Below are 21,206 nucleotides of genomic sequence, written 5' to 3'. Positions count from 1 at the left end.
CTTCAAATCCTAATTCAAACAAGTAAGCAAGGACTAAGTTCGGGTGTAACCGAACATTTTATAACCTCTGACTACGGTTATCTGCAATACCAACTATACCTGAGTACTAGGAAACAAGTGTACGAAGTTTTATTAAGATATCTCAATTTCTCTTCAGGTCACACGGACGGACGGACGGAATTCAACTCGATACCTATCTCGAGTAGTCTTAGGTGATAGGTTACAAACAACGATTAGGTAAAAAAAACTATTATACTCTTTAGCAAGAGCATTTACAAATTCTCAAATCAAGGCCAACCACTGTGCTTTCGCAAGAAATAATTAAAACTCCCCATCATGATTTCGGATGGAAAGTGCCAAAACTTGGAGATTGTGTCCACATCCGCGAAGATTATCTCCCCCTACCGAATGAAAAGCGTTATTATGGCTCCGACGTTTTTATCCAGATATTTAACCTCCGTACGTAAAACGGAACGCTAACTTGACCACTCGTTAAACTATGCTTTTTACCAACTTGCGATAATACCGAAAAATAAATCGCAAAGACATTAATAATAAACCGAAAACTGCAAGAGTGAAAACAATAAAATCAAAACCAAATTTAAAGAAAACTAGATTCAATACTTTGTATAAAAGGAAGATCAATTATACTTACATTTACTTTTACTTACCAAGCTGCTTACACCTAGCGTCTATAACATCTATTGACTTACCACAAAAATAAAAATATGGACCCTGGAAATGGTTACAATCCCAACGTCAACTGTGGGTTCGGCCATTAGTGCGCCACGTCCTGGGACTACTCCGACAACTTTCCCTCTTTTTCAAGGCCGCGACCGTAACATAACGTCATTTTGTTTTCAGCGCAAATTTCCAAACGACGTTTTTCATTGTGCATATACATTGTGTTACATTTTTCAATAAAATTTGCAACAATAATCCAATTTCATCCACCTACCGCACTGTCGGTAGGGGTTCTTAAAGGATTTATCTTAAGCGAATTTGGTTATTGTAGCTTCAGTGGTTTAGGATATATGTATGTATATTACATCTATTAGAGGGCGGGGCCATGCCCTGTTTTTAATATTTAGTCCACAAGGGGGCACTTCTACTGCGATTCCCTGTACCAAATTACAGTTTTATATCTTAATTAAGGGCTTAGTTATGGCATTTTATAGGTTACACGTGTACAAAGTTTCATTATGATATCTGAATTTTTATTTTTACTATATGTTATCTCTTGCGCAGATGGACGGACGATCGGACAGACAGACAATCACTCAGAATTCAACTCGTCTCGTCATCCTGATTATTAGTTGGAGAGAGTTAAATATATATAATATATAACTCGATTAGTTTTGGGTGACACAAACAACCGTTAGGTGAACAAATCTATTATGCTCTGTAGCAACATGTTTCAAGAGTATAAAAAGGCCAAGACACTCGCTTTATAATTTTGTAAAGCATTACACCATCTCCTACTCCAAACAGTGTAGTGTAGTGCAGAAGCCTTTGAAAATGAAAAAAAAAACACAAAAAAAGTCATAGTAGATTGAAACCCATCGGAAACGAAAGAAAAAATAACATTGAAATAATTTACGGGTGATCTAAGTTCTAAAAACGAATGGGTTGCACGTGGCTGAATCTTTGAGGGTTAAGAATGGTGTCTCTGCATTTACGGCAAATCTACGAGTTTTACACAAAAAAGGTATACATATAATAGGTAATGACCCCGCAATAAGATACAAGACTGTTATTTGGTACACAGGATCACATTAGGGAGGGGCATCTAACAAAATTCACTAGAAGCAAATGTTTTTAAAACCTCTACCCACAGTGTGAAAAATCAAGCACTAAACGCGCCAGCGATAGTAAATTTTATCTTTGGGATGGTATGAGATGACTTTATAGGAACCGCGTTCAAAATTAGACAGTGGGCGTGGTACAGCTCACTTTTAGATGAAAACCCATATCTTGAGATCTGCTTAACCAATTTCAACAAAATTCAGTACATAACGTTATTTTCATATTTCTATGTTATAGTGCGAAAATGAGCGAAATCGGACTACAACCACGCCTATTTCCCATACAACACCATTTTAAATTCCATCTGATTCTTTCACTTTCCACTATGCATATCAAGCAACAATGATTATATCGGGGTAAAACTTTGCGTGAATAATACGTTTAGAGTATGCCACCTTGTTACCAAAAATTGTCTAAATCGAACAAAAACTGTTCAAGCCCCTAAGTACTAAATATGTGGACCCCAGTGCCTATAGTTGACCTTCTACCGAAAATATCAGTCAATCCACAAAGAAATCTCAAACGAGTATACCATTTGACTTGGCGAGAGTATAATATGTCCGGTTACATCCGAACTTAGCTCTTCCTTACTTGTTTTAATATAAGATTTGAAGGAATTTCCTGTGAAAATTACATTTTTACCCAGCGCCGTTGGCAGCTTATGAAAGGTTTAGATATTAAGACAGAAAGAAGAAAATCTACATACCTGCTCTACATATGTGTATACCATACTAAATTATATGTAAGTTATTGTTACTTTAGCCTTCATGGTGATACCCTTCAAACTAGGTACTGTTTTAAAAGTGTTCGACAAAAGCAATTTAAGGAGGGGTTTTCCGAGTACTTAATTTTAATACAATGAAATAAACTACTAACTTCTAAAATATAAATATAACTAAATATTATGTATTTTATGTTAGTGCATATAAAAGTAATATATAGGTATACAGAAGTACGTAATCTGTGTGTACAAAAATATACCATCACAAAACTATTATACTCTGTAGCAATATGTTGCAAGAGTATAATAAATATCAGTACACTGTGTTTGTAGTTTCAGTTACACTAGATTTCTTTACCAGCAAAGTGCTTTATTCAAACTAATTTTAGTGTATTAGTTATATAGCGTTTAAAGTATTATTATATACAGTTGCGAGCAGACACATATACATATGTGCACCAGTATACCATAGTACCTATACACCGAAGGGAAAGGAGTCATAGCAAGGACTTACAAGGAATTACAGTGAAAGAGAGCAGCACCTAGGATCCGACTTTTCACACCAGGACGGACTGAATTATATAAGTATTATCGATAAGTATTTAATACATTAATTTATTTATTATTAATTAATTATGCCTAGATTAAGTAGAAAATCTGTATTACTAAGTCGTCTTCAGAATAGAAGACGTATGAGAGTTCTTCGTGCAAACTCTTTATATAGACATAGTGAGCAGTCACGCTAATCGTAGGTAAAATTCCGATGTTCGTCTGCCTGAACAAATTATCAATTCAAATCAACATAAAACCAGGCGGGAAAATCTCGGGATACGGTCTTTTGAACAAAATTTAAATACTGTTCAACATAGGGCAAGACGTCTAAAGCCCCAAATCCGCTCTGAAGAGCAAAAAAGAAATACTCGAGGTCATAGATCTCGTCCAGAAAATAACGAGGTACGATATGTTGAGCAAGTTTTAAATAGTGTTCAACATAGAACAAGGTGGCAAGTTCCCCAAATTCGCTCTGAAGAGCAAATAAGAAATATTCGAGGCCATAGATCTCGTCGAGAAAATCCCGAGGTACGTTATGATGAACAAAATAGGAACACTAAGAACATAGAGAACTTCGTGCAAGAAATTCTGAGTATAGGACTTTAGAGCGCATTCGTGATCAAATGCAAAGGAAACATGTAAGAAGAAATCCTGAAATAAGGAGAGAGGAGCGTGATAGAGAAACACAACGTCGACAGCTTAGTAGGAGGGGTAGGAGGGAAGAAATTTTGATTCAGAGACGTCTTAGACAAGGTCAAGTTCGCCTTTGTAGAGATAACCCACTCAATAGGCAAATTGAAAACCGAAGGCAGTCCCAACGAATCCGATTAACGAGAGAAAATAATGTTATAGAAACTGATAATAGTGGAAATTTAACAGATTTCAAAAACATTTATTTCCAAAATATAAATAAAAGCCCTACTGAAATATGTATTTGCTGTGGCGGCTTACCACACCAAGTTCGCAAATTAAATTTCAAAACTATTGCGCAAGGTCACCCGAACGCTGCCTACGCCTTCTTTTTAATGCAAAAATTTCTTTCAGAAGATGGACATTACAAATTTTTGTGCTACTTGCAAAAATGCGATTGTTTAAAAGAACGTTCCAAAAATATGTTTAGCTAACGGTCTAAACTTTTCTGAAATACCGAATTGTTTGAAAGGTTTGACCCGAATTGAAGAACGTCTCATAATGCCTAGATTGCCTTTTATTGCAGTTCTTAGTGAATACCCCTCTGTATCGTGAGCACATAATACATATTAATGAAAACTGGATTTCAGATATTAATAACCAAGAAGAAGTTCCGTTTGTTGCATCTGCAGAAGATTCCCGATTGGTTCAATCTTTTCATGCGGCACAAACTTCTTATGATAATCCATCAGGTAATAATATTCCTAACCTTCAGAGCTAAATCCAGGCGGTCAAGAAACTCTTTTGGACAATATTCCTGTAGAAAACTTAGACTAGCGCCAATTGACATAATTCAAAATAATAATTCAGAAGAGTTGTCATTTGGAACAATATACGTTGCGCAGAAGCGTACATGCTCTGAAACGTATAGCAAGAAAATACGTTCTGAAATTCGCCGTTTTGACAGAAGACCGTGTACGATTCCAAAGTTGTTCTATGATTACAAAAAATTAGAACTGCTACAAATTAAGAATAGTACATCCATTTGCCTTAGAAAGTTTTCAGATCGCAGTCGAGTTACGGCCCAAAATCTATTAAACGAACACTTTGTTCAAATTGACTCAACACGATGATGGTTACAAAGCTTTGAAATGCGTGAGATCCTCATCTGCGCACTGGGAAGCTGAGAAGAAAAAGGCAATCGCTATTATTCGCCAATTTGGGCTTCCAACCTTCTTCATCACTTTATCGGCAGCAAAATCTCAGTGGGTTGAGCTTTTGGTCATCCTCTCTAAAACTGTTGATTCTAAAGATATTTCGAAAGAGGAAGCCAACAGTTTAACAACCCAAGATAGATATCGCTTAATTCGGTCAGACGAGGTTATTTGTGCTAGACATTTTGACTACCGCTATCGACAAATTCTTAAGCTTTTTAAAGATAACGCCGGCTTTTTTGGAGAGCATTTTGTTACAAATTTCTACTGGAGAGTGGAGTTTCAACAGAGAGGTTCCCCGCATGTACACGGCATGTATTGGCTTAATAACGCTCCCAGGATCAACCTTCAAAATCCTCAGACATGCCGTGATGTTTATTTTTATTGACAATTATATTTCTACAGATGGTTCGATCATCCACTTAGAAAATTATTTGGGTTATCAAAAGCATAACCACAGTCGGTCTTGTACTAAGGAAATAAGAGGACAACAGTTTTGTCGTTTCAGTATACCATATCCACCAATGCCTTCAACGCAAATACTGTTACCTCTTACAGAAACAAGTCAAAATTCAGAAAGACACAAGGAAAACTTTTTCAAAATGCAAAACGTTTTAAATTCAAATATGAGTACAGAAGACATTTCTAATTTAAACGATTTTGAACATTTCCTGTCTGATAGTAGAATTAATATGTCTTTTGAAGACTATTTGTTAGCCCTTAGGTCAAGTTTAACAAAACCCAAAATTTTTCTAAAAAGAAAATTACAGGATCGTTTTATAAACGCTTATAATCCTCTGATTTTGGAACTCCATAGAGCAAATATGGATATCCAATATATACTGGATGCATATGCTTGCAGTTTATATATAATTAATTATATTAACGAATCTAACAGAGGAATTTCTAGGCTCTTAAATGAAGCTATATCAGAGGTAAATGCTGGAAATTATACTATTAAGCAAAAACTTAAACATATAGGTCACAAATTTATATCAGGCACAGAAATATCTGCACAAGAAGCAGTATATTGCTGCATTGGGCTCCATCTTTCGGAAGCAAGTAATGCAGAAATATTTATAAATACCTCTCGACCTGAGGAACGTGTTAGAATGGTAAAACCTAGAGCGGAACTTCAGAACCTTCCTTCAGGTTCGACTAAAATATTCGTAGCCGGTATTTTAGACCGTTATGTTTAAAGATCCGATCAGTTAGAAACTCTTTGTTTAGCTAATTTTGCATCTAGGTATAAATATTTTAAATCTAGTAGAAGAGCACAAGACAGTGATCATGAAGAAGGAGATAGGGACGACGGAAAATTACCAGCAAGCAGGGTTGCCATGCCTCTTAAAGACGGTAGCGGTTTTGTGAAAAAACGTAACAAACCTTGTATTATTCGGTATAGAAGGTTTAACCCAGATAGAAAGAAAATATGATGTTTTTGAGCAAAGGGAACTTGAAAATGTTCTAGAAAGTCTTTATAATGAAATAGACTTGGACGACGGTGCTCAAAATGAACTACCTATCGTGGAAAATGAGTTCAGAGTGTTGGCACTTCCAGAAATAAACCCAAATATAAATTTGCTGGACTTGCATGGCGAAGATTCAACAGATAATGGCACTGAATCTGATTGCAATATTAGACTTATTAAACTACCCCCTTTAATTCGAGTTGAGGAATTATTTTCTTTAGTTCAAAGTCTAAATATTAAGCAAAGAACCTATTTCACACATTTGATGCACACGCTAAAAACATATCGCCCATTTTATGTTTGATATCTGCAATATATCAAGCTCTTAACCATCGTTACAATTCTACTCCTGGATCCAATCCAAGTTCCTTAAAAGTTCTTCTTTGCGCACCTACGGGTAAAGCAGCATTCGGAATAGATGGAATGACCCTTCATTCAATATACTCTTTTCCAGTTAATCAGTTGAATAGAGAGTTGAGGACACTTAGCAATGACACAGTTAATTCATTGTATTCCAGACTTATCGATTTAAAATTAATCATAATTGATGAAATATCGATGGTAGGTGCTCGTATGTTTAGCTCTGTTGATGCGAGATTAAAACAAATTTTCAAAACAGACAGCCCTTTCGGTGGAATACCGATCATAGTATTTGGTGATTTGAAGCAACTCTCACCTGTTGGAGATAGGGAAATATTCTCTCCTAATCCCAATGATGCATTCAACACTTTAGGTGGTTCCCCTTTGTGGGAGTTATTTAAATACTTTGAATTAACAGAGATAATGAAACAACGGGAATATCAGGCCTTTGCAATTGCATTAAACCATATGGCATCTGGTACTATGACAAATGAGGACATATCACTCATTGAAACTCAAGTAGTTCATTTCGAAGAAGTTCCCGATGATGCCATACATTTATTTTGGTCCAATGAAGAGACATTATTTTCAATGCCCTTAAGCTCAGTCGAATCCCAACAGAAGCTTTCTTTTCAACTGCAAAAGACTCAGTTAAAAGAATTGGTATAAGTGAAAATGATAATATTTTGGAAAGAGTTAAACTTTTCAACTGAAGCTATCCTTTCAACTGCAAAAGACTCAGTTAAAGGAATTGGTATAAGTGAAAATGATAACATTTTGAAAAGAGTTAAACTTTTCAAAACTACTGAAACGCAGGGACTGCCCTATGAATTGACACTAAAAACCTCCGCCAAATATATGATTATAGTGAATATAAACACGTGTAATGGCTTGGTTAATGGGGCAGCTGGACAACTTATGTAAATTGATTTCCATTGTTCTTTTCCAACAATTCTGTGGACTAAATTTTGGAACCTTCTGTTGGTTTGATAGCACGATCTAAAAAGCCTCATCCTTTAGAAAGTTCTTGGACACCAATTGAAAAAGTTCTAAAATCTTTTCAATATAAAAGAAATGAACAAATTTCAATTGAAAGAAATCAGTTTCCAGTTGATCCGGCTGAGGGAATAACTATTCATAAAAGCCAGGGTGCCACATATAATGAAGTGTAGTTCATACTCGACCCAGAAAGCTTAGAGCTTCAATATATGTCGCCTGTAGTTGAGCTACTTCTGCAGAAGGTCTATTCATCATAGGAAATTTTACTCCTCCTATCAAATTTTCTGAATCGGATCCTGTTATTAGGGAACTGAGGGAATTGAACACAAATAAAGCTCTGACAACAAATTTCAATTTTATGATTTGCCGAACATCAGGACATTAAATTTTATTCCATAATGTTCAGAGTCTTCACGCTCACATTAATGATATAGAAAGCGACTGTTTGATGCTATCTTCAGATATTTTATGTTTTTTAGAAACTTGAAACGAGCTGAGGATAGATAGCACGGAAACAAGCAACAGAAATAAACGGGGCATTATAATATATATATGCAAAGCATAGTATTGCTTGCTCTATAGAATCAAAGGCTGTAAAGAAAATTTATCCAGGCCGCAAAGTTTGAGGAGCGGTTTTGTTTAAATGTTTCAATATTAATATTCCAGATCTATATTGAAATTCAGCTTTCTCTGTCAGACATTTAATTGTAGAACTTCAGGAAGTCCTTACTTCTGAGTTAGACAATCAAAACGTGCTAATTGCTGGAGATTTTAACATTTGTTTAATGCCTACAGGGACTGCAATAAGAAATCTGCTCCAAGAAAAAAACTTTAGTTCCCTGCTTTGTGCAGAATATTCAACTAGATCTGCCGGTACACAAATTGATTGGGCAGTTTCAAACGTGGATCCTTCCCGTGTAAATGCAATTACTTTTGAGACAGTACACAGCTATCATGACAGTATTTGTGTCTCTATTTTGAACTAAAGTTTTCAGACGTAGTGCACTAGTTCTTCATATATTTTTTTTAAATATAAGCGAATTAGAATGGTATAGCAATTTTGACAGTAGTTTTTAAGACAAATTAAGAAAAATATGTAAATAATCTAATTAAGAAAATTTAAATTATATGTATAATTTGTTATTACATATGATATTATTGTATAAATATATGATAGAAATAGTATAAGAATCTTTATAAAAATTTATGTTTAATATTGTAAATATTATATAAAAATTAATATAGTAATATTATATAATTTTTAAAGTTGTTAAGCTAAACATGTATAATAATATCGATATAATAAATAAAAAATGTTATTCATTGTCCAAAAACGATTTCTTTTCATACTTCCCAATACAGTTGTAACTTAAATGAAGTTCTCTGGTTGAAGTGTGGGTGTATAGTGTAGGTGTATAGTGTGGTTGGTTAATTGTATGTGGTCGTGTTGGTGAGTGATATGGTGTGTTGTAGGTGGTGTATGATGTTGCATTGTGTTATGCTGTGTTGTATAATGTTGTACGGTGGGTTGTGTGCTTAGTGCCGTTTCACATTGGGACGCAAAAGAGTCTCATACCAGTTTATTGTGGGTGAGGGGACGACGAGGAAAGACGAAGGGACCGTGCCACTCGTGTTCGGGTGGCACGCTTTGTGTTCTTGTTCGTAACAGCTCGCTGCTACCCTTTTCAGCATTCCTTTTCACTTTCAAATCCTTTGAATGGTTGCAAGAGCGCTCGGTTTCAAATGAATTCGATCGCAAATTTGAGTTCTGTTATCTATTTTTGTATGTAATATGCAAATACGTATGCATAGAATAATAGAAATATTATGACAAATTGTAAATAAGGAGAAAATTAAGATATAGATTATGGAGTAAAGAAATTATGAATTTTTAATACGGAGTAAAGAAATTATGAGTTTTTAATACTTAAAGATTAGGAAATTTCTATTATAAATTTGGCCTTGAAAATATTAGTAGCGGATATTCAATACATTCTTGTGGATTAGGGAATTCCCGTCTTTAGTATTTTTTTGAAACTATTTAGCGGGTAGGTACTTGTATTATGCATATTGTTCTACCATATTCATGGTAATTCATTGCAAGCAAAATGTGTGACCATCATCTCAACATACAAATGAAATACGCAGCACGCAGTGTTGCGCGGTGTTGCGCAGTCGAACCGCACAAATATTTACGAACATTTTGTGAAAAGGAATGCAGAAAAACTAGACTCGAGTTGCTGGACTCTTTTTGACCGTGTGAATGCCCAGAGCGACACCAAAAGAAAATTTGAAAAACATCAGACTCTTTTGCATCCCAATGTGAAACGGCACTTAGTGCACTTTTACACAGGGACTTTGCATATTACATACAAAATAGATAACAGAACTCAAATTTGCGATCGAATTCATTGTGTAAAAGTGCACTGAGTTGCAAAATGTCGCGGGATCAGAAGTCGCATGAACACTTACTTGTTAATACCTAGTAGAGAACGTTGAACAAAATAGGTTGTGTGCTAACAAATGGAAAATTGAATTTTTGGCTACAAAAAATCGTTTGCGTAAATTCTTACGAAATTTTAAATATTAATAAAGATTGATATGCATACTTACATGGGAATATATCGGTGTATCGATTTTTGATAGATCCTGTTTCTGATGCGGAATAGCTGAGATCTGCCGCCACAAATGCTAGTTCTTTATACTCTCTTGTTAGTTTTTCAGTTTTAGTTAGTGTTTTAAAGTAAATAGCGAAAGTCTTTCCGGTAATGTCACCTAGTGAGTCTTCGATTACATGACATGAATCTTTTTGCCTAAAATACAAGGGTTTATTTAGTTCAATAACATGACAAGTTTTTATTAAATATATATAATTACTTATTGATGGCTAAATGTGGTACAACAGATCAGATATAAGCTCAATTATTTACTCCAATGAAGAGTTTGTTACAAAAAGCCATCAATTTGCTAGTGTTTTTCCTTTTTTAAATGGACATTTTGGCGTATTATATTTAATAAAATTATTTATTGCACATATTTTGCATATTTATACACATATAATTTCAATTCTCCATTATAGTGGAGAAACTGTATTACCATAGGTAAAACAAGAATCACACCAATGGCTGAGGACACGTATTTTAATTATGATTTAAACTCATTTCATTTTTATTATGATGAAAGCTCCTCTTCAATCTTAAAATTAAAACAACATATTATATAAATAAATTCATGCTCAGTTGAAGTCTGTATTAATGCAAAGCACACCAGTTTTTAGGTACAATAACTTAACTGAAAGTATTATTATATACATCTCTTATAGTCGTGAGTGCTAATGTAATTATATTATATAATGTGTGTTGAGTGAAGAAATTAAAATGTGTGAGAATCATTTCTTAAAGTTTTTGATGATGGCGTGACACCACCCACCTATAGGTAAAATCACATATCTCCGGATATACTTGACCAATTGGAATCACTCGCACATGATTTTTTCACTTTTCAGTATACAAATTAAAGTTATATATGAATAAATCGGGTTAAAACTTTGCACCATTTGTGCATCAAATCTCGCGTCTTAAAATTTTAAAAACCGAACCAAAACTGTTCTAACCCCCACATACCGAATATGTGGACCCCAGTTCGTATGGCTGACTTTTTGCCGAAAATATCGGTCAAACTCTGAGATAAATTTTTGAAATTCCTTTGTGTCAAAAATGTGTTAAATCGTGTCAAATCGTTAGCTCCCGTATACATAATAAAAGATGTTCAAATTTTCCGTCGCCTTTATACCGTATAAATCAGTACACATGTAGAATATCTTAGCAAAATTAACTGAGACTATAATATTGGTATACTACAGTATAGTGCCGAAAATGTGTGAAATTGATCTACGAACTACCCCGACTCCTATAAACTACATATAATGGTTTTCGTTATTCTGATTAACCAATCGAAAAGATCGGTCAGTGTGTGAATTATATATTTATGATTTGCTTGAAAAAATGTTCACGAGTATACTTGAGTATTGCAAAAAATTGTCGCCAACGAGATACCAACTTCATTATACCCCTCTCGTAGAAGGCTGTTTGCCTATTGGCAAAAAACCCGGAGAGCTTAAGCGCGTTCGTCATGGACAGGAAAAGATGGTAATCACTTGGTGCCAGGTCCGGACTATAAGGTGGGTGCATTAGGACCTCCCATCCGAAATCCCGGAGCTTCTAGCGCGTCACTAAAGACGTGTGTAGCCTGGCGTTGTCCTGATGGAACACAATTCGGCCTCTGTTGATCAAAGATGGCCTCTTCTGGATGAGTGATGCCTTCAAGCGGTCCAGTTGTTGGCAGTAGAGAGCCGAATTGAGCATTTGGCCATAGGGGAGCAGCTCGTAGTAGATGATTCCTTGCCAATTCCACCAAACCCACAGCGGTCCAGTTGTTGGCAGTAGAGGGCCGAATTGAGCATTTGGCCATAGGGGAGCAGCTCGTAGTAGATGATTCCTTGCTAATTCCATCAAACACACAGCAAAACCTTCTTGGCCGTCAATCCGGTCTTGGCCACCAACTGGGCCGCTTCCCCGAGCTTTGACCACGACCGTTTGCGCTCGATGTTGTCGTAAGGGACCCATTTTTCATCGCCAGTCACAATCCGCTTCAGAAACGGGTCGATTTTGTTGCGATTCAGCAGCGATTCGCAGATGGAAATTCGGTCCATCATGTTTTTTTGCGTTAGTTCATGCGGCACCCAAACATCGAGCTTCTTTTTGAATCCAAGGTTACACAAATGGTTCCAAACTATTTTCTTATCTTTAGTTCCTCAGCAATTAAATAAGTGCTCACGTGACGGTCTGTTTCCACTATTTCCATGATTTTATCGCAATTTTCGACGACAAGCCTCCCGAGGCGTGGTGCATCTTTGACATCGAGATTACCGGAACGGAACCTAGCAAACCACTTTTGTGCTACACGTTCGTTTACAGTATCGGACCCATAAACTAAATTAATTTTTTCAGCCGCATTGGCTGCTTTTTGGGCTTGATCGAAGAAAAATTGTAAAACATAGCGAATCCATCTTTGACGAGCGCTCACAACGTACTGAGAAAAAAACTTTTATCGCGAATAAACACGTTTTCAGCGCCGTATAGTATGACATGATGCGACACGTAACACTAGTACTATGGACAATAACGCCATCCCTTACATAAAAACCGAACGAACTTTTTACTTGACCAATATAAAATTCAGGCTCTTCGGTTGAGTTAATATCACATGTTTCTCATTTGAAAATTATTTTAGCTGATGGGAAATAAAATATAGCAGTGAGAATATTATATATATTAAATAAAATACCAAATTTGATTGTAATCCATTTACGATTTCGTTGAACAATGAATGTTGAATTCTTTCGCAACATTTTTTGAAGTGATTTTTCAAGGTAACGTCACGACACTTTTTGCTATTTGCTATGACCAGCTTCGTGTGTGCGTGTGTAGCCATTAACAAATTGTAGCAATGCATATGTTGTTGTTTTTATTACTTTCCCTTACAGTGGGGGAATTGATTGTGGTAAAAGTGTATACCGAATTTGTGTGGAGTGATAGTTTTACTATTATAAAATGTTTAACACAAATAATAACGTAAGTATCCTCATTATATTATAATACACGTTTACATTTAATGTACGTGTCTTCACGGTATATAATGGAATACGTGTCTGTATACGTGAGAGTGACAGATACACCACGTGAACGAAGCATAAAAATCTGCTCTAAATCAACCCCCGATTGCAAGTAGCTCTTCAACCAACGACAATGTATATATTATGGATGACGAATCAGCTCAGCAAAATGAAATCTCAAATGAAGGTATTTCAAAGGTCAATAGTCGTTTACAGTTCCGTTCATACTCAAGATAGTAATACGAAATGATAATAATCATTGATTAATTATTATTCAAGTTGACATCACCAAGAGTCATATTTGCCCTCACAACATCTTGTTGAAAATAAAAGTACAGTACACGAACTATTTACTGATTATAGTGATAATGCAGTAATAAAAAAACAAACGAAAGCACAGCAAAAACACGTGCACAGAGAAGTCGAGAGTACAGAGAACGACGGCTATTTTTGCAGAATGTGATTACAACAATCAAAGCAAAGCAGGAGGTATTGCGATCTATTATAATGAATACGATACATTAAAGATTGATACTCCACATTTTCATATGAACGCAATAAATTCCACTGCACATACAGTGAGTTTGACTGAAATTGGCGATATCAGATTGAGTAAGCCTAACCAAAAATTACTTTTTTTTGGAGGATGCGTCCATGTCACTACTTGAATTAACTATGAACTAACAAACGATTTCCAAACTTCCGGTTGGCCTTATGCCATATATACTTGTATCAGTCAATATGTACGATATCTTAGTAAAATAACTGACTAATATTGGATAAACTAGAATTCAACGTATAATTTTGGATATATGGTACTATAGTTTCATGCTGAAAATAAATAAATATAGTATATTACTCCAATTCCCAAATACTGCTTATTGTAACAGATTTATCGATAAATCGTCTACCTATAACTCACTCTAGAGTTCGATCACTGGATTTGTGAACAAAAATTCCAATTTAATGGCTATACAGTTATCTTTATTTCTAATTCAAACAACTTCACGCTTTACTACTCATTATTCGAATTCACAACTTCTTGCTTATATCTTAATTGATCTTTGCACGGCAACACTTTAATTAGAACTGTGTTTGCTGCAGAATCCGGCAGCTCTTATATAGTGGATATTTAACAAAACATCGCCTCTAGAATATGCTGGCAACTACGAATTCGCTAACTAGTTTATTCTGGCAATTTATCGTCGATTCGATTCGGTTATATCAATTGTGTTCGTCACACTGCCCTCCACCTAAGTCTGATAGTCCCGATTAGACATATTTGCGGTTTCAAACACAAAGCTTTTATGTCCCCCATCTCGCCTTCTAGGCAGGTGTTAACTTCGTTAGTCGTACTTCTCTTCTTGAAGTTAATTCCATCCGTTTTCCGGATACCCAGTTTCTGATATATCCTTCTATTTAAAGCTAGCTCGATATTCCATTCATGATCAAAACGTAACTCCATTGGAACCCTGAATCTCGTTACCCACTTGTTGACTACTGCGTCCGCCAATGGACCGGCATCTTGATTAGGAATTGCGTATACTTCTGGTTTGATCCTGGCAATTTGCAAGGGTATAGAATGTTCGGTGATAGCCGAATTTAGCTCTTCCTTACTTATGTTATGTTATGTATTGTTAATGAGGTGAGGTTGCGATATAATTTCGTTTACTTTTAATCTAAATGATAAACTTGAACAACATAGCTTTCGCAAAGTACTTCATAATTTTTTCTAAATTTGACATTATAGCTATTGGTTATATCGGAAGTCTATCGGTTATTACACACACACTTTTCAAAAATTTAATATCTAACATTGGCTATAATTGGTTAATTTCCAAGTTTGACTCTTTTGAGTATTGTTGCGTCTATCTAAATTATGAGGAGGTCTACCCGTCCGTTCATCTGTAAGTTCAAACGATAACTTGAGTATAAATTGTGATATCTTGAGAAGGTTAGTCCAGTAAACATAATAAAATTAGCAATAAAAACTTTAGGAATTGCCGACAAGTTTATTAATTTCCAGGAAGTTAAAAAGTATTTTTATAGCTTAAGAACATGAGTTTTTCTATTTTTTAATTTATCAGCTGTGCTCTACAATTCACATACAAATGGCTCACAGTGAAAATGGTCCACCTGTAAACCAGCGCCGTATATTTTGGACTTATTTTATCCCACTTCCAAAAGGGCAGCCATTCTTTTACGATTCCAGCCGTATGTTTGGGATCATTGTCATGATACGAGTACTTTATACCACCGTGCCTAACAGTCGGCCGCAAATATCTAGGATCCATCTCTTTATTGTGCCATCTGATCTAAAAATAATGAATTTGATATCAATGTAATTGATGGCAAACTGCAATCGCAGATTTTATTCTTCTTGCTAACAAAAGGTTTCTTTCGTGCTATTCTAACATTTCATCCATCCCTTCGACGGACTCTTCGAATGATCCATTTTAAAAGGTTTCTCAACCATGGCACGAAATTTTGGTGCACTAAATCAAGGATCAATCTTGCATTGTTTGACAATCTACCTATCTATACGTAACAAAAGTTTCCGAAAAAGTACTGCTATTTATCACAGTTCTCTCTATTTTTATCAAAGATTTATTAAAACAAAAAAATATGTTTTCTTGTATCGAATTTCCAAACATTTCTCGTAATAATTCGGTTGTTGCACGTGCGGTGTGGCTCGTAGCCCCGCATTGTTGGAACCAGATGTTGTCAAGATCAACTTCTATACAGCTCTTCATTGACAGTAACGGTGTCACCAGCTTCATTTCGAAAGAAGTACGGACCGATGACTGCAATGATTGCTCATGAATAATTTGTGGATTTTCTTCACACCATAATCGACAGTTTTGTTTATTTACCGCACCACTTAGATAAAAATGCGCCTCATCGGAGAAGATGATTTTCTTAAAAAAATCGCAATTGGAAAACGATTATTTTGATAATAAAAGTGAATAAGTTGTAAACGGCTTGTAAACGTTGTTCTTGCGTATATCTTTCCCTGATGAAATTGTAAACATTACTGAATATGTACAACGAAAAAAATGACAGATCATGATATATTAAAAATGGCCGTAGCGACACTTAGAAATCATATTATCCCTATTGGAAAACCCTATACTTTTGTATTTTTCAAACAGAAGTGGTTCTAGTTAAGGTAGCAGTTGATACATTGCTTCGAAGTGCTTTATTCAGAGAGATGTGCATTCAATTCGATAGCTTAGTGCCACTGCCCTAAAGGTTAGTTAATCATTGTCAGACCTAGCAATACCATAAACTTGCAAGTTATTTCGTTATCAGATTGGTTTGGATATATAGCGAAATCGCTGGAAACTGACATCAGTACTCCGCTAGCCTTATGCATTCTAGCACTCTATCTATGGACCTTGTGTGAGCTCAGTGAACGGTTCTGGTGCGAAATAGAATTAAAGAGGTTCAGTAAATTGTTTGCTCATAGCAAGTTTCAACTCGCCGCAATGTCAAGAGTTCTAACTAGGCACTGTGCTAGTTGTACTCACTCGATGAGGCGCAAATTGATAAATTTGTATGGAGAAAGGTGAGGTGGAAGCATCTCAACAAATTTGTGGCATGCTTAAGGCATCCATACTTAGTAGATTTGGGTATCGCAAAGGTCCTGCGTTTCTAGCTGTTCTCGTGGGATCATTCCTGATTTCACGCACAAATTTTGTACTTTTTAATGGCCAATACAATAATATTGAATAGTATACTACTAAATTTATATATTTATTTATATATATTATAGCTACTAAATTTTAATGGGAAATAATCAATATTTCGCTTGCGAATTTTGAAAAGCACAAGATACGGATTGAAATCTTGTGAGAGGAACTTGTCAATGAACTCAATAGCCACTGCGATACCGTAAAATAAAGCACTTTTTTGTGGTTTCAATAATGTGATAGCAAATCATCAATTTAACGAACCACTCCAGATCTTACCAAAATTTTCTAAGAAATTCTCTTACATTTTGTTATGTTCATATCAAAAACATTTGAGAATCAAAAAGATCATCGGAAATATTCTTGAAGCACCCTGGGAATTTTAATGGAGAAATAGTCCTGTTGGTGCAGACCAGTATTCAGATTTCTACGGTTTCCTATTGGCTAACTTTCGCCACGTCTATAATAAGTCTCAAAATTGAGCATTTGGCCATAGGGGAGCAGCTCGTAGTAGATGATTCCTTGCCAATTCCACCAAACACACAGCGGTCCAGTTGTTGGCAGTAGAGGGATGAATTGAGCATTTGGCCATAGGGGAGCAGCTCGTAGTAGATGATTCCTTGCTAATTCCATCAAACACACAGCAAAACCTTCTTGGCCGTCAATCCGGTCTTGGCCACCAACTGGGCCGCTTCCCCGAGCTTTGACCACGACCGTTCAGTTTGTATGGCAGCTATATGCTATAGTGATTCGATCTGAACAATTTCTTCCGAGATTTCATTACTGCATTAGGTAATAATTTCCATATATATATATATATAAATAATTCTAAATTTCATGAAGATATCTCGTCAATTGAAAAAGTTTTCCATGCAAGCACTTGATTCCGATCGTTTAGTTTGTATGGCAGCTATATGCTATACTGATTCAATCAAAAAAATTTCTTCTGAGATTCCATTATTGCCTCAGATAATGATCCGTTCCAAATTTCGTGAAGATATCTCGTCAAATAAAAAAGTTTTCATGCTAGCACTTGATTCCGATCGCTTAGTTTGAATGGCAGCTATATGCTATAATGGTCCGATATCGGCCATTCTGACAAATGAGCAGCTTCTTGGTGAGAAAAGGTTATATGGAAATGGTTTTAATTTAGCGACAGCGACAATTGCAAGCCTGCTACCGTGAAGTCGTGCCGCTATCTAATTAACTGTGACCATAAGAACGTGTGTATGTAAATATTTGACAGTTGCTGCCTGTCGTATGTCGTCGTCCATGTGTTCAGCGTTTGATAACCGAACGACTCCGAAGTAATGTATGTGCGAGGTGTGTTCAAAAGAAAAGGAGTTTTTTGATAGAAATGGTATAAAGTGCTCCAAGACACTTGAAATGTTGACTGTAGCATTCAGTGAGTCCACTTTGTCTCAAAAATGTGTTTATAAATGGTCCAAGCGCAGAAAGCCAAGAAGATGTTGATAACGATGTGCGACCACGTCAAAAAACGAAGAAAACATCGAAACAGTAAAAAAAATTGTTCTTGAATATCGTCGAATCACTATAAGCGAAGTTGAAGAGGATGTTGACATATCAATCGGCTCATGCCATTAAATTTTCTCGAATGTTTTGGGCATGAAACGTGTGGCAGCGAAGTTTGTTCCGAAATTACTAAATTTTGAGCAAGAACATTGGCAATAGTATTGCGGTATTGGCATTAGTATCGCTCAGGGATCAAAAACAAAACCGTAATCATTCCTCAACCACAGTATTCACCAGACTTAGCTCCGTGCGACTTTTTCCTATTCCCAGAATTAAAGAAACCAATGAAAGGAAAGCGTTTTGCCACAATTGATGAGATCTCAGAATCGAAGAGGCCCTACCAAAAAGCGCATTTTAGAAGTGCTTCGAGGATTAGAAAAAGGTTGGCAGAAGTGTATTATATCCAAGGGGAATTGCTTTGAAGAGGACAAATATATATATATGTGCCAATGCGCAACTAGAAGCCAGCGAAATGAATCGACCAAGCATACGTATCAAAAGGTATGTATATCCGAGAGTGAGGGGCAAATATTAAACTCAACCGCAGAGGCTAAAGTTAATATATTGAGTTGATATGGAAAACGACAACCAGAGGATCGAAATTCTTTTATGAGGTTTAGACCAAGGTCTAGGCCAATTCCATTCACTTTCAGTGGTAAAACCCACAATTTTCAAGAAAATTTGTCCATTAAAATCGTTGTTAAAAAATTCGGAAAATATTCTATTCTAATTAGGGGCAGAAAAAGGATATACTTGAGAACATATTTCCAAGCAATTTTATAAATATAACTCACACACTGAACGACATATCCTCATATGGCTCATTGTTATTAGTAAAACACACTCTCTCGTTTTCACTTAGATAACTCACATATTGGCCGATATATGCGGTATAACATAAACTGCAATCTTAGTATGTCGAACATCTTTGAATGACAGCTATATGCTATAATGGTCCGATATCGGCCATTCTGACAAATGAGCAGCTTCTTGGTGAGAAAAGGTTTTATGGAAATGGTTTTAATTTAGCGACAGCGACAATTGCAAGCCTGCTACCGTGAAGTCGTGCCGCTATCTAATTAACTGTGACCATAAGAACGTGTGTATGTAAATATTTGACAGTTGCTGCCTGTCGTATGTCGTCGTCCATGTGTTCAGCGTTTGATAACCGAACGACTCCGAAGTAATGTATGTGCGAGGTGTGTTCAAAAGAAAAGGAGTTTTTTGATATAAATGGTATAAAGTGCTCCAAGACACTTGAAATGTTGACTGTAGCATTCAGTGAGTCCACTTTGTCTCAAAAATGTGTTTATAAATGGTCCAAGCGCAGAAAGCCAAGAAGATGTTGATAACGATGTGCGACCACGTCAAAAAACGAAGAAAACATCGAAACAGTAAAAAAAATTGTTCTTGAATATCGTCGAATCACTATAAGCGAAGTTGAAGAGGATGTTGACATATCAATCGGCTCATGCCATTAAATTTTCTCGAATGTTTTGGGCATGAAACGTGTGGCAGCGAAGTTTGTTCCGAAATTACTAAATTTTGAGCAAGAACATTGGCAATAGTATTGCGGTATTGGCATTAGTATCGCTCAGGGATCAAAAACAAAACCGTAATCATTCCTCAACCACAGTATTCACCAGACTTAGCTCCGTGCGACTTTTTCCTATTCCCAGAATTAAAGAAACCAATGAAAGGAAAGCGTTTTGCCACAATTGATGAGATCTCAGAATCGAAGAGGCCCTACCAAAAAGCGCATTTTAGAAGTGCTTCGAGGATTAGAAAAAGGTTGGCAGAAGTGTATTATATCCAAGGGGAATTGCTTTGAAGAGGACAAATATATATATATGTGCCAATGCGCAACTAGAAGCCAGCGAAATGAATCGACCAAGCATACGTATCAAAAGGTATGTATATCCGAGAGTGAGGGGCAAATATTAAACTCAACCGCAGAGGCTAAAGTTAATATATTGAGTTGATATGGAAAACGACAACCAGAGGATCGAAATTCTTTTATGAGGTTTAGACCAAGGTCTAGGCCAATTCCATTCACTTTCAGTGGTAAAACCCACAATTTTCAAGAAAATTTGTCCATTAAAATCGTTGTTAAAAAATTCGGAAAATATTCTATTCTAATTAGGGGCAGAAAAAGGGTATACTTGAGAACATATTTCCAAGCAATTTTATAAATATAACTCACACACTGAACGACATATCCTCATATGGCTCATTGTTATTAGTAAAACACACTCTCTCGTTTTCACTTAGATAACTCACATATTGGCCGATATATGCGGTATAACATAAACTGCAATCTTAGTATGTCGAACATCTTTGAATGACAGCTATATGCTATAATGGTCCGATATCGGCCATTCTGACAAATGAGCAGCTTCTTGGTGAGAAAAGGTTTTATGGAAATGGTTTTAATTTAGCGACAGCGACAATTGCAAGCCTGCTACCGTGAAGTCGTGCCGCTATCTAATTAACTGTGACCATAAGAACGTGTGTATGTAAATATTTGACAGTTGCTGCCTGTCGTATGTCGTC

The 21,206-nt window shown here is 36.0% G+C and overlaps 1 protein-coding gene across 17 annotated transcripts in view; it reads right to left on the bottom strand.

The window, feature by feature from the left end:
* The window catches only part of Ptp52F (Protein tyrosine phosphatase 52F), a 922,788-nt gene that overhangs the window by 95,215 nt on the left and 806,367 nt on the right, over positions 1-21,206 (bottom strand). For all 17 annotated transcript variants that reach the window (XR_011395839.1, XR_011395840.1, XM_070107709.1 and 14 more), the window contains one exon: positions 10,368-10,567. Coding sequence is in view for 15 of the 17 variants with exons in the window: in XM_070107709.1 (XP_069963810.1) it covers positions 10,368-10,567 (200 nt within the window). In the remaining 2 variants the exon portion in view is untranslated. The remainder of the gene's footprint in view (positions 1-10,367; positions 10,568-21,206) is intronic.

This window comes from Bactrocera oleae, chromosome 4 (assembly GCF_042242935.1).
Source record: "Bactrocera oleae isolate idBacOlea1 chromosome 4, idBacOlea1, whole genome shotgun sequence".
NCBI classification, from domain to species: Eukaryota; Metazoa; Arthropoda; class Insecta; order Diptera; family Tephritidae; genus Bactrocera; species Bactrocera oleae.
Note: the sequence above shows the minus strand (reverse complement) of the source record. Positions and strands in the feature narration are given on the sequence as shown.